The 14,469-nt window shown below is 40.0% G+C and overlaps 1 protein-coding gene across 1 annotated transcript in view; it reads right to left on the reverse strand.

The window, feature by feature from the left end:
- CFI (complement factor I) overlaps positions 1–14,469 on the reverse strand; it is a 57,532-nt gene that overhangs the window by 14,972 nt on the left and 28,091 nt on the right. Inside the window, exons 5-10 of the mRNA XM_036263285.1 lie at positions 14,157–14,310; positions 9,268–9,449; positions 8,439–8,552; positions 7,971–8,081; positions 2,808–2,831; positions 2,619–2,642 (exon numbers count right to left, since the gene is read on the reverse strand). Of these exons, the coding sequence (XP_036119178.1) occupies positions 2,619–2,642; positions 2,808–2,831; positions 7,971–8,081; positions 8,439–8,552; positions 9,268–9,449; positions 14,157–14,310 (609 nt within the window). The remainder of the gene's footprint in view (positions 1–2,618; positions 2,643–2,807; positions 2,832–7,970; positions 8,082–8,438; positions 8,553–9,267; positions 9,450–14,156; positions 14,311–14,469) is intronic.

The raw sequence follows: 14,469 nt of genomic DNA on the forward strand, positions 1-14,469 counted from the left end.
ATCTATGTGAGAATGTGAGGCCGCAACATCAATTGACTGCTGTCTGCACTGCCCCCACCAGGGATCCAGCCTGTGTCCTGACCAGGAATCGAACCGGCAACTCTTTGTGCACAGGATGACATCTAACTGAGCCACTCTGGCCAGGGCATAAGTTTCTGTCTTAAAACTTCTCCTCCCTTTAAAAAGGACAGTGTAAAATCCCCAAAGCACATCATCTGATTTCCTTTTTTTCGCTAGGTAATTGTGAAGGCTCAAGATGAACTATGTAGAATTTTGCAGCACAAACTAGAGGTGTCTGTCGGTACAAGTGAACGGTGAGCCTCACGGTGCTGCTACTTTCTGCATTTAGAGCAAGCTTCTCTCTCCACTCTGCACTCACAAGATCCTGACCGAAGGTAGGGAGCAGTCACTGACTCCAACCGAGAGTCCTGAGCTGACATTAAAAAGGCTCCTCTCATTTTGTACGTAATAAGGCAGTTCTTGCAGGGGTCATGCAAGCAATGATATTCATTGGTTTCAATATCAGGCATGGTTAGTATTAGACATCTGGGATGCAGAAGTCAAAAGCAAAAAAATAAAACAAACAGACAAACAAAAGAGTTTCTTCTTTCTTTCTTCCTTAGATTTGGCTTGAAGTTCTGTGGGATGAGTTCATCTTCACTCCGCGGCCCGAGGACGTTTCGGTCACGCGCAGGATTCCCACCAGCATGTGGCTCTGTCCTGGACGAGGGTGCTGCCCGGAGGACAGTGTTACTCTGCTGCAGCAATCCTGTGTCCTAGCCCTGGATTTCCCGAGTTCATTTTAGAAGAGACATACATGCTTCTCTTAGGCCACACACGTATGTCACACACATATGTTATTTTCTGGGCAGAGGGAGGCTCTGCTCAGCACTTTCACGAAAGCACCCTCATGATCAGCCTCAACATTCTCACTACATGCTCAACAGAGGGAGACGGGAAGCGCCGCGCAGCCCAGCTGACTGCGGTCAGAAGAGCAGCACGAAGCTCTGACGCACTCACCGTAAGAGAAGCAACCGATGACTTTGATTATATAAAATTAAAGATATATATTCGAAAAAGCTAACTATAGGTAAAGTTAATAGGTGGGTGACAGAATGGAAGAAGATGCATGCACTGTCCGCAACTGAAAATGGATTCATATCTAGAATGCAAACCACCAAGAAAGAAGACTGCAATCCCAATGTGAAATGAGGCAAAAGATGTTGACTGGTGAAAGAAAAAGAAGGAAAAACTAAGAAAACCTAGCATGCCTATAAAAAGAGATCCAAAACCATTGCTTATTACAGACGTTCAAATCAATAAACAATGCCGTATCGCTTGGCAGGATGAGACCAGCTAAATCAGAAAGCTGGATACTAAATGCTGGTGTGGCAAGGAGAGCCCTCCGGCAGTGGTGGAGGTGAGGACTGGACAGCTGTGCTAAAGGACACGCAGGGCTCATCAAATTGAGTAGATGTGTACCCCAAGACCCAACAATTCCTTGCCAGCTAGATGTCTCCACGAAATCCTCCTACACATCCCTAAGGAGAGGAAATCCATTGCAGACCGTGCACTGAGAGTTCATTATGGAGAAAGCAGAGAGCGTATTGAGAAAGATGAACACCACAGAGTATTTTACACAGCAGTTAGAAGCAACAGATTCAGTGGCCACACAACAGTGTGGACAGATGTTTAAAACATAGTGCTTTGTGAAAAGGAGAAAAGGAAATGTGAGCTGTACAACAAAGTACTATGTGAATTAAAAGTGTATGCTCACAAAAGAACAATACACACTGCGTGAGCTTGCACACACACACACACACAGACGTACGAGTTAAATCACATTCCAATGGCTGCCGTGGGGAATGGGAGTAAGGGGCGGGGGGAAGGAGAACAGATACAACGGGCGTAGGGCCTGGCCTGGACCAGAGGTAACCACGTGCAGTGAGCGGAGGAGTAGCATTGACTCACCTCTGTGCCTTTGGTCTGAAACTATGAAGGAAGGAAGGCAGAGGGAGGGGAGAGGAAGAGGAATAGTGAACGCTGGTGGTGGTGGGAACAGCAGCCGCCTTGGAAAGCAAGGTGACAAAAGAGGGGGATACAAAGAAACAATTGAGATGGGTGCTCAGGTGATCCGGAGCAGGTAAAAGTCCCCTAGGAGTCCTAAGACATCCTGAGGGGGACCGTAAACTTCCGGTAGTCATTCTACATGAATAAGAAAGGAAAAGGTGACCCTAAAGAGTCGGATTTGGGAACTTCTGGCTTTCAAAGTAAATAAGAAAATACTGCCTATCCTGCAAAGAGGTGTCTTTTCTCCGGTGGCAGTTTGGTAAGGAACTGCCTTGGTTTTGAGGGAAAGGTGGAGGAGAGAAGGGTGCTCAGAAGAGGCAGCATGCGCAGGTGATGCCCCTTTGGGTGGTTTGGCTCAGCAGGCAGCGGGAGGGGAGTGAGGCTCAGAATGCAAGTTTATCCCTATGAAAAGGGGCTCTGTCAGAGCTGGGTCAGTGGTCACACCTGGCACATCCTCCTCCCCTGATAGCTACATTGAAGCATAAGATAGCAGTGCCTTTGTTCTGTTTCAATTCTGCAGTATCTCAAGAATTTAATAAAATTTTTACCTTGAGCCAAATGTGCAACTTTGCCTGAAGAAATAAAAAACAAAAAGTTTACTATAGCAAAGCATAATTTTTATTTGAGAAAAATGCACATTGTATCAATATACTGTGCATATATGATAAAAAGTTATAACACCTTATTCTTATTTTCAATTCTGTAATATAAATTTTCTATTATAAAAATATATTTACCTTTAGTTTTAGGATGTCCAGTTCCTAAAAGCAAACAAACAAAAAAACTCATTGTAGCAAAAAGATAATTTTCACTTGAATAAAATATACACAAATCATTATGATGTTAGACATAGTATAACAAATTAATATTTACAAAAACCACAGTATGTCATTTCTTTTTTATTTTTAATACCACATAACAAATGTTTCATTTTCTATTTAAACATACCCATTTCACTACAGCAAGGAAATCATTTTAACTGGAGATTTAAAAAGAGGTTTCTATTTTAGGTATATTTGAAACCACACCCAACAAACTATACAATTATATAAATTTTATAACTCTTTAACTTATATGAATACAAGGTAACTTAGGAAGGACACATTAAATCAAGCTATACTCCACTGTGGTACATATATACAATGGAATACTATGCAGCTGTAAGAGAGAGAGATCTCTTATCCTTTGAGACTACATGTATTATGCTAAGCCAAATAAGCCAATCAGAGAAAGATAAATACCACATGATCTCACTTATTTGTGGAATATAATGAACAAGGTGGGCTGATGAACAAAATAGACCCAGAGACACAGAAAGGAGTATGGTTCAGACTGACAGACCTCGGTAGGGGGCGGGGAGGATGGATGAGATGAACCAAAGAACTTATATGCAAGTATGCATAACCAATAGGCATAGACAACAATGCTGGGAGGATGGGGGCCATGATGGGGAGAAGGGTGTCTAGGGGAAAAAAAGGAGAAACATCTGTAACAAAAATAAATCAATAAAAATTGGAAAAATTTTTTTTAAAAAATCAAGCTATACTCCAAACCTCCCTTGGTTTAGTGATGCTGATCTGTCCCCTGAAAGGAGAGATCAGCGAATATACTAATATACATATATTTTACACCTCTATTCACACTTGTTCTTTCTTAGAGGGGGGAGTCTTAGACCAGTTACAGAAAGAGAAGGGTAAACTGAGCTAATAATGACAGTTGACTAAATGTATTTTTCATACAGATTCATGACAATGATAAGAATATCAAGCTCTATGTTGTAGTAACTCCTTTGCAGTAGATTTTTTTTTTCTTGATGAACTATCAAATTATGTTCTTTGACCTTAGACTTTAGAGTTCTGACTCAGGAGGAAAGAGAGAGAGCAGGGAAGAAAGAGGAAGAGGAAGAGAAGAAACCCAAAATATTATTATACAGAAGTGAAATCAAACTGTGTAGCTTCAGAAAAAGACAAATACTGTATGATCTCACACCTCGAATTGAAAACAAAAACCAAACTCACAGACACAGATTTGACTTGTGGTTACCAGAGGCAGGAGATAGGGGAGGGGGAATTGGGTGAACGGGGACAAAAGGTACAAGGTAGTTATATCTCTTTATAATCAGTTACAGATAATTCAGCACTTGGGATGGAATGTACCCAGCATGGTGACTATGGTTAGCCCTGCTGTATAGCATATTTGAAAGTCGCTAAGGGAGTAAATCCTAAAAGTTCTTATCACAAGGAAAAAAAATTTGTAACTGTGAGGTAACAGATGTCCACTGAACTTATTATAATTATTTTACAATGTATGTGTGTCAAGTCATTATGCTGTAAACCTAAACTTATATAGTACTGTGTATCCGTTAAATCTCAATAAACCTAGCGGGAAAACTGGCAAAAGCCATGCTTATTGCTTTCCTCCCTGAAAATTGTTTTTAATATTTCTTTCTCCTTCTTCTTTACTAAGGAGTTAACTACTTTTAGTGAACATAGAAGTATTTTGCTCAACTGCTTATCTACCCTTGAAAAGAAATGATGTGATTTGAAATCCTAAAAAAGTGTTGCTTTTTTAAATTTAAGAAGTGATATCAGAGGAACATTCAACCAAATTTCAGTGAAGTCAAATACTTGGCATGCCACGTAATGACAAAATACACTTAGTATTGATTCGTTTATGCATACATATCTTCAACATTTATTTAATGCTTATGTGTAAGGTTTTCTATCTAGGACATCTGGAATATAAAAATAATGAGAGAGATTCTGTTTTCAAGGTGTTTACTATTGATAAGGAAAGGTAAGCCCTGGCCGGTTTGGCTCAGCGGTTAGAGCATTGGCCCGCGGACCAGAGAGTCCCAGGTTCAGTTCTGCTAAGGGCACGTACCTTGGTTGCAGTTTGTCCCCGGCCCTGGTTGGGGTCGAGTGGGTGGCAACTACTCGATGTGTCTCTCTCACATCTATGTTTCTCTCTCTCTCTTCCTCTCTCTCTCCCTCCTGCTCCATCTGAAGATAAATGCAAAAGGGTGAGGTTAAAAAATAAATAAGAGAAGGAAAGGTAAGACAAGTACAAAAACCTAACAATAAATAGTTCACAGCCGTTCAGTGGTGTCCTGACATGGACTCTACCACCACACCACAGGCTGTGTCACTTCCCAGCCTGTGTCCTGTGACACCATGTCATTGGCTTGAAGTCACCCATGGAGGGAGCATTTACACCACAGAAATTGGCAAAGGCTACAAATCAGGGCTCCCTCTCCGCTCAAAGCCAGCTGTGAAGCCTTGACCAGCACCGCGCCGGGTAGGCCCACATGTGCGATGCATCTCGGTACAGCTGCTCCCCTTGCAGCCTCCCCGTCTTCCTTGAAAGTAGCTCCATCCTTTCAATTCTCAGGCCAAAACCCTGACTGCTCATTTGTTCTCACACCCCCCATCCAATCTACCAGTGAATTTCTTTGGCTGTAGCCAAACAGATCCAGAATCTGACAGCTCCTCATCATTTCACTTCCTACCCACTTGTCTGGGTCACTGTCATCTCTTCCCTGGATACTGCAGTGGCTTCCTCATCAGTCTCTGCATCTCCCTGACCCTTGTACAGACTGTTTCCCACCCCACCACCAGGGTAATCTTGAGTTAAAGTGTGAGTCAGATCATCTTCCTCTGCTTCAAGTACCCGTTTCACTCACCCACAGACCCCAATCTCCTCCGCCCCAACCACCCCTCCAGCCTTTCCTACTCTTTGTCCTTTAACCTCTCACTGCAACACCTGTTCTAACACTCTCCTGGCTGCTGGTTCCTGCCACAAACTGGAATGTTCCTGTCTTAGGAACATCACCCCATTGTTGCCTCTGCCTAGGACACTCTTCCGCACACATCTGCATGGCTGGTCCAATCATTTTTCTTTTCAAATCTTATTTTTTAATTACAGTTTACACTTGTTAATTAATGATTCAAAAAATAATAATTGCAATATTATTTTGTATTAGTTTCCGGTGTACAGCATAGTGGTGAGACAATCATTTACTTTACAAAGTGTTCTCCCTGATATTTTCAGTACCCACCTGGCACCATACACAGTTGTCACATCCATCATTCCCTTCCTCTCTTTACCTACAAGTTACCCAGTGAGTGAGCCTGCCCTGGCCACCTTATCTGAAATTTTAGAATTTACCCTTGACATTTTATATCTTCTTTCCTTGCTTTGTTTTTCTTCTTAATACTTATTCTTTTATGAGATGTTTTATTTATTTCTTCTATTTATTGTCTCCCTCATCCACTAGAATGTATGATCTATGAGGGGGCAAGGATTCTGAAATGTTATTCACTATCATAACCCCAGCACCTGGAACAGGGCCTGGCGCACAGAACATAGTAAGAACTTAAATATTCGTTGAGTAAACGAATGAATGTAATAACTTAGAAAGCTTCCGTCCCCCCACCCCAAGAAACATTGAAGGGAGAAAGAAGTCAGTCTATGAGGCAGAATAGTAAATATTCTACCTAGTAAATATTTTTCACATTGGAGGGTTTCCAGTGAGCACCAAAAATCCAAGACCATCAACTTGTTGCTTTGAAACACTTGGCAAGTAAAAGGAAGAATTAAGCATGATTCTGCCTTTCTCTTATGAACCACATTTTATGGAAACAAAATAGTTGATGAAGAAAAGTTCTCTATAGAAGTTAATAAGTGCAGAAGGAATGAGGAATTAGAGATCACCATTTCACAATCCCTATTGGCAAATTGGCTCTAGGCAACAAGAGAAGGCTGCTGAAAAGCATGAAGGGGAAAGGGTGTGGGGGGACTGTTTTAAAGGAGCCATCAAGCTGATCTCGTGATCACTCTTAACATCACTAGAAGTGGGATAACCAGACAACAAGGCATTATATTAATAGGAATTACCAGCACCACCCATCAAGAATTTGTGCCTAAAACATTGAACTTTGCATCTAATCGTGTCTCCATAAATCCAGAATAAGGAACATCCTGTAAGCAAATGTCCCAGTTTCTCTAGAGAATCAATGGCATGAAAAAAATTGGGGGTGAATAAATAGATAACTTTCTTTTTCCTTTTTCTTTCTTTCTTTTTTTTAATCCTCACTGAGGACATTTTTTACATTTATCTTCAGACAGAGTGGGAGACAGAGAGGGGGGAAGAGAGAGAGAGAGAGAGAGAAACATCAATGTGAGAGAGACACATCGAGTGGTCACCACCCACATAACTCCAACCGGGCCGGGGACAAACTGCCGCTGAGGTACGTGCCCTTGGCGGGAACCGAACCCGGGACTCTCTGGTCCGCAGGCTGACGCTCTAACCGCTGAGCCAAACCTGCCAGGGCTAGACGGGTAACTTTTAAAGAATAAGGGATACTTTAAAAAATTAATAACTGAACATAATGTTAAATTATTTTGTATCTTGATTCAAACACATTAATTCTATAGACCTTTTTAAAACAGTTGGAAAAATTGAACATGGGCTGTTACTGAACAGTGTTAGTAATTATTATTATTTTTAAGTGTACTAATGAGATGATGGTTGTCCTTATACGTGACAAGTTATGTGATATCTGAAATTTGCTTTAAAATACTCAAAAAAGCTGACCAAGACTGGCAAAATACTAATCATTGTTGATGGTGGGAGATGCGCACATAAGGGTTCATTCTAAGAGTCTATTTTTGTTATGTGGGAAAATTTCCTAATATAAAGTTCTAAAATACCAAGTAAATATTTAATAAATAATAAATAAGAAGAAGAACATCCCATAACCCTTCAAATGCTCACTCTCTAGTACTCTTACTGCTCTACCCTCCTGTGGTCACTTAAGATTACAATTTACCTTAAGAAAAAAATTCTAGAATCCCTGGATTGAATAATGGAAAAAAAGAACCACAGAACTTTCAATTACCCGCACAATCAGTTTCATCGTCTCCGGTAATGCAGTCCACCTCACCATTGCACTTGTACTGGGGTGGAATACAAACACCCGATTTACAAAGGAAACTTCCTCCTCGACACCCTGTGCAAACATAAATAGAAAAGTTTGGGTTTTCTTTTTTCTTTCTTAAAATGGAATGAGAAGGAATCTTGAATTCAATGGTAAAGTTGATTTCACTTTGTTAGCCAGAAGGATTTTTTTTCTTAAATATGTTTTTATTGTTTTTTTTTTTTTTTAGAGAGAGATCGATTTAAACATCGATGTGGGAGAGCAACATCGATCGGCTGCCTCCTGCATGAGGGATGAAGCCTGAAACCCAGGCATGTGCCCCGACTGGGAATCAAACCAGGACCTCTCAGTCCATGGGACAATGCTCAATCCACTGAGCCACACCGACCGGGCTAGCCAGAAGGACTTAAAGGCTGGGTTTATCTCTACCTTTACAGCACAGCTCATCGCTCTGGTCTCCACAGTCATTGACACCATCACAGGCCTTCTGTTGAGGGATGAGTTTCCCATTCACACACTGAAAGGAGTTATTCGTTGGAGAAACTGTAGAGTAAAAATTGTCCTTGTAAAGTTTATTTATTTATTTATATATTTATTTATTTTTTATTTTTTTGTGGAGTTGTGGGTGCCATCTTAATCACATTTTTTTTGGAATAATGGGGATATTAAGATAAAGTCAGGCATCAAATAAAAATTGATCTAAAATGCACTGATAGTATCAACACTGTCATCCCACCTTCATTTCAAGACTCACCTGGGCAGTGCCATTTACATTTTGATGCTACATTTTTTTTTAAAGCACCATTAGAGGCTCTGGCCTTTAACACTATATATATGGTCAATACACTGCAGTGTCAGGATGGAGGAGAAAACGTGGCCTGGAAACGGAGACATGGATGTGGTCACACACATTTTAAATCAACGTGCATAGACTGGATGTCTTGAAGGAGATGCTGAGGTTTCTTCTGATGTCTGATTGACTTGTGTTTGCTACATTAACTTTAATCCAGATGTCAAGGAAGCAGAAGGGAGTTAAGCAATGTTGCTTCCCATGCAGGAACCTGGACAGAGCTAATACCTGAGTGGCAGAAAAGTACAATAAGGGTAGAACACCAATGTAGGCTCTAAAACCCAAAACATGATTTTGACTCTGTGACTGGAAAATGGGTAGGCGTCACTTGTTTGTTTATTACAGACTTGGTTTGAAATAAACAGCCTTGAAGGAAGGGAAAATGTCAGGCAAAAGCACTCTACCAACCTGCATTCTGTGTGTAACACACCACACCAGCTAAACCCTGGTGAGATTTAGTTAGTCTCTTAGTAAAAGTACATTCAGCCAAACTGGACTCGAATCCTCGACAGTGCACCTGCAGACATTCAGTGGGACTTGCATGGAGCTCTTCAGGAATATGGAAGTCTCCTTGAGTATCAAGAGCACCTCTGCAAACAGAATAATTGAAATATTTGGCCAGAATAATGAATGCATTTGTACCCTTACTGTAGAGGAAAGGCAATAGAATTAATTTCCTCTTATTTTCTACATATGAGCGATAGCTTGGGCAAAATGCTTAAAATCTGAGCCTCAGTATCTGTACCTATAAAAGGGAATACAACTATCTCACCAAGTTTTGCAAGAATTAACTATAACAATCAATTTAAACGGACTAGCTGGAGTTCTAAACGTGGCAAGCACTCAGTGAAAACTGGTTTCCTCCCCTCTGTTTCTTATTCAGAAGGATGGTTTCTTCTCCCTCACTCCTGGATGACTCCTTCCAACTTGAGTCATGTCATTCTTGGCCTCTCTCCATCTTTTCATTCCTCTTCTCTTCAGGAAAGGGAATGGATTAATTAGATCAGGAAATTTTGGAAATATAAATAAGAAAAAGTCAGCCCAGCTTGCCCGTTTTGTGGGAGGTGTGTGGGGTGGGGGACTCTATGCCTGCCCCATGCTGTAAGGCTTACCATGGTGGCCAAATTTTTGCCTAGGATTTGGGAGGTTAAGTTGGTTTAATTCCAGCAGGTCCATTTTGCCTTCACACTAAGCTACATCCTCAGTTCATCCTTAACAGTATAAAGGTGCTATTTTGGCATCGATACCCCCATTGCTTGAACTTCTCAATCTGTTCAAAATTTCTGTGGGCAAGCAGCTATATATCCTAGTGGTGATGAGTTACAGTGAGCTACTCTTCCAGGACAGTCAAGTGTTCTCTACTTCTCTTTAGAAACAAACGAGTTAAAAAAAAAAAGTTAGCCCTGGCCAGTTTGGCTCAGCGGTTAGAGAGTTGGCCCGGGTCCAGAGAGACTCGGGTTCGGTTCCCTCTAAGGGCATGTACCTCAGTTGCAGTTTGTCCCTGGCCCCAGCTGAGGTTGTGTGGGTGGCAGCTAGTCGATGTGTCTCTCTCACATCAATGTTTCTCTCTCTCTTCCCCCCTCTCTCCCTCCTGCTCTATCTGAAGATAAATGCAAAAATGTCCTCGGGTGAAGATAAAAAAAAAAAGTTGATCAAAGATACATCAGGCAAATAAACAAAAATAAAGCAGTAATGGCAATAAAGATCAGATAAATTAGAATGAAAGGCAAAACAAAGAGAACAAGAAGGGTATTTTCAATTATTTCAGATCTACAATGAGGACGTAGTCGTCATGAAACTGTGCCAAACAACACCAAAGTATGAGAACAGATGGGAGTCATTTGGAGTAGCCTGACAGGTGAATAATCTGAAAAAGCATTCAACCTAAACCTACGTAAAAACACTGGATAAAATGTAATAAATGCCTGCAATGAGCTCTGAAGGAAATGAGCGAAATACCCACTGGCTCAGATCAGAGAAGTATACCCATGAGTTTATGCAAAACATGATAAGAATAAAATACTGAGAGATCAAAGACAGAGACTTTACCATTAGGTTGAATCAGAGGTTGTAGGTCACAAACTGTCGAAAATCATAAATACCCTGTGGCTCAATTTAATGATAAGAGACTCTCATGAAGGAACTACTAGCAGATATGGTGTAGGAGGAAGAAAGTGGAATCCAGAATTATGGAGTGAGATGCAAGAAGTAACAAAAACCAAGAAGTTGGTAAACATCAAGGAAATCTGAGTAAACACGGACTAAACAACAGTAATAATAATTGCTTAGTCTATAACAATAGCAATGAACTTCAAGGACATATTAAAATAAGGTGGAACTAAATACTGGAAACTTGATAGTGTAATGACATTCTTTGTCTTATTCCTGAAGAGGGTGAAGATTTGCTATGTCAAGACTTCATGGTGATAATATAAAGCTAGACACTAAAGGAATAGAAATAGAATGTATAATTTCCAAACCACATAGAGGAAGAAAAGGAGGGAGATTGAAAACAAAACAGAACAGCTTGATTAACCTAATAGAAGTTAGTGAAGGCAGAAACAAGGGCACAGAAAATGCCAGGGTGAATTATAAGCCCACAATAAGATAGGAAAAATAAATTTGACAATGTGAATAATCACAATGATGTTAATGGACTACACTCTTCAGACAGTGATTGTCGTGTTGGGTTTATTTTATTTTAATTTTTTTCTTTATTGATTTTAGAGAGAGAGGAAGGGAGAGGGAGGAAAATACAGAAACAGTGATGTGAGAAAATATTGATTGGCCGCCTCCTGCATGCCCCCCACTGGGAATTTGGCCCACAACCTGGGCATGTACCCTAACCAGGAATTGAACCAGTGACCTCTTGGTGCCTGGGTTGGTGCTCAACCACTGAGCCATAGTGGTTGGGCTGTCATGTTGAGTTTAAAAGAAAATTAGATATAAGATTGTAAGAGACACACTTAATAAAGACACAGAAAAATTATACATAAATAAGAGGAAGAAGATTTGAATAAGGCAGTTAACAAGCTAGCTTATTCTAATAAATAACATATCTATTATATAGAACCCTGCACATGAAGTATTTAAAATCTATTCAGCACAAAACAAGTTTCAACAGCTATTTAAAATAAGCAGTTGTCAATGTATACTTTCTCTGACTAAAATACAATTAAACAGAAAAACAATAACAAAAAATTAACTAAAAGCAAACTAATATATTCATTAGGAAAGAGAAAGAACTTCTAAATTACATATGTGTTGGAGAATAAATCATATTGAAAATTAGAGCCTGGCCGGTGTGGCTCACTGGTTGAGCATCAACCCCTGCACCAAGAGGTCACTGATTCGATTCTCGGTCAGGGCACATGCCCAGGTTGTGGGCCTGATCCTCAGTGGGGGCATGCAGAAGGCAGCCAATCAATGTTTTCTCTCATTGATGTTTCTGACTCTCTCTCCTTCTGCCCTCCTCTCTCTCTACAAATCAATAAAGAGTCATAACAACTAAAAAAGTTTTACTATTAGAAGTGGCTTCCAGTAATATGAAGAATTTCTCAAAATATTTAGTATTGTGTGTGCCTAATCTAACTTCTTAATGTTGATTTAAAAAATACCTTAAAATTGCTGTTTACTACAAACAAGAATATACTGCCTCCTAATTATTCAATCAGTGCTGAAACTGGAAAAAGATTTATATGTTAATATAAAAAGTTTTGTTTGGAATTCATGCTAACTTGGATTTGCAGTTCTCATTGTGCTGTTTCTAAACTGCTGAATCTGCTGGATTTTATTGATGCTGCTGCCACTTTAGTGACATACATACTATAGAACGGTACTGTGAAGTTACCACTTTGTGGCAGGGTACTTTTAAACATAATTATGTTTCGCCCTGGCCAGTTTGGCTCAGCGGTTAGAGCATTGGCCTGCGGTCCGGAGAGACCCGGGTTCGGTTCCCGCTAAGGGCATGTACCTCAGTTGCAGTTTGTCCCCGGCCCTGGATGGTCGTGCGGGTGGCAGCCACTCGATGTGTCCCTTCACGTCGATGTTTCTCTCTCTCTCTCTTCCTCTCTCTCCCTCCCACTCTATCTGTACAAAAAATAGAAAAATGTCCTCGGGTGAGGATAAAAAAACAAAAAAAAACAAAAAATAAACATAATTATGTTTCTAGAAAGGTGGACTAAGTTTATTGTAAATAATTATGAAAATCATTGTTCAAATAATTTTAAGATGACATTAATTTTCTATAAATTGCAATATTTATAAATGTTTGAAATTGTACACATTGATATTTCATGATAAATGTACTCAAAATAAATTGACCCCCTCATTCTTAAAAATAAAGAAAAAAAATCAATAAAGAAATAAAAAGAAAATTAGAAAATATTTTGAACTCAACAGTAAATAAAATACCACTTTTGGAAGCTAATGGTATGCAGATGAAGCATTTGCTAGGCGAAAATTTGTACCTTAAATGCTTATCTTAGAAAATAAAGAAAAATTGAAAATTTATGAGTTAAGCATTTAACTCAAGGAAATAGAAAACTGACATACAGAAAAGAAGAGAGAGCCAAACATAACAGCAAAAGTTAATAAGTTGAAAATAAAGACACAAGAGACAATTTACAAATATAAAAATCAAAAGCACTAATCAAATAGACAAATCTATGCAAGGCTGATCAAGAAAAAAAGAGCCCTGGCCTGTCTGGCTCAGCGGTTAGAGCATTGGCCTGCGTACCAGAGTTGAGGGTTCGATTCCAGTCAGGGGCATGTAGCTTGGTTGTGGTTCGGTCCCCAGCCCTGGTCAGGATTGTGCGAGAGGCAACCAGTCCATGTGTCTCTGTCACAACGATGTTTCTCTCTCTCTCTCTCTCTCTCTCTCTCTCTCTCTCTCTCTCCCCCTCCTTCTCACTCTATCTGAAGACAAAAAATAAATAAATAAAAAGGAAAGAAGGCATAAATGAAGGCATAAATAAATAATATCAGGTATGAAAAAGTGGACACAATTATAGATGAGGAGAGACACAGTAATGAGCGTATTTGCAGCTCTCCAAATGAGCAAAGACTTCGTATTCAGACACTTGAACAAACTTCCGGTTGCGCTGTGCTCAGCAGTGTTCTAAGTGCCAGTGGATCATGAGCACATTTAATCCTCATAACAGTGCTGGATTGAGGCAGGCAGTTAGTCTCAGGTTACCCATGAGGAAGCTGAGGCACAGAAAGATGAGTTAATCAAAAAACAAACAGTTGAAACAAGGAAATCAACCCTGAGACAATGCCCTGGTGCAGGCACTCACTGTTGAAATCCAAGGTCAAGGCAGGCCACGTTGGCCTCTGTTATGCTCCAGCTGTCACTGCAAATGAACATTTTCTGATCCTGGTCTACAAGTTTTACTTCAACAGTTCCCTCTGAATCACTATTGCCGTACTTCAAGGAAACATTAAATTGTCCTAAAAGGAAACCAAAAGAATGTGCAACATTTAGGCATTCACTTTTCTCCTCTTGATTAAAAGCCTTTAAAAGAATAAATACATAATTTCAAATTAATTTTAAACATCATAAAGATTTTAACAAGTAATGGTAAGCAATTATTTTACTAGGGCTTATGA

Source organism: Molossus molossus, unplaced genomic scaffold, assembly GCF_014108415.1.
Source record: "Molossus molossus isolate mMolMol1 unplaced genomic scaffold, mMolMol1.p scaffold_m16_p_1, whole genome shotgun sequence".
Taxonomy (NCBI): domain Eukaryota; kingdom Metazoa; phylum Chordata; class Mammalia; order Chiroptera; family Molossidae; genus Molossus; species Molossus molossus.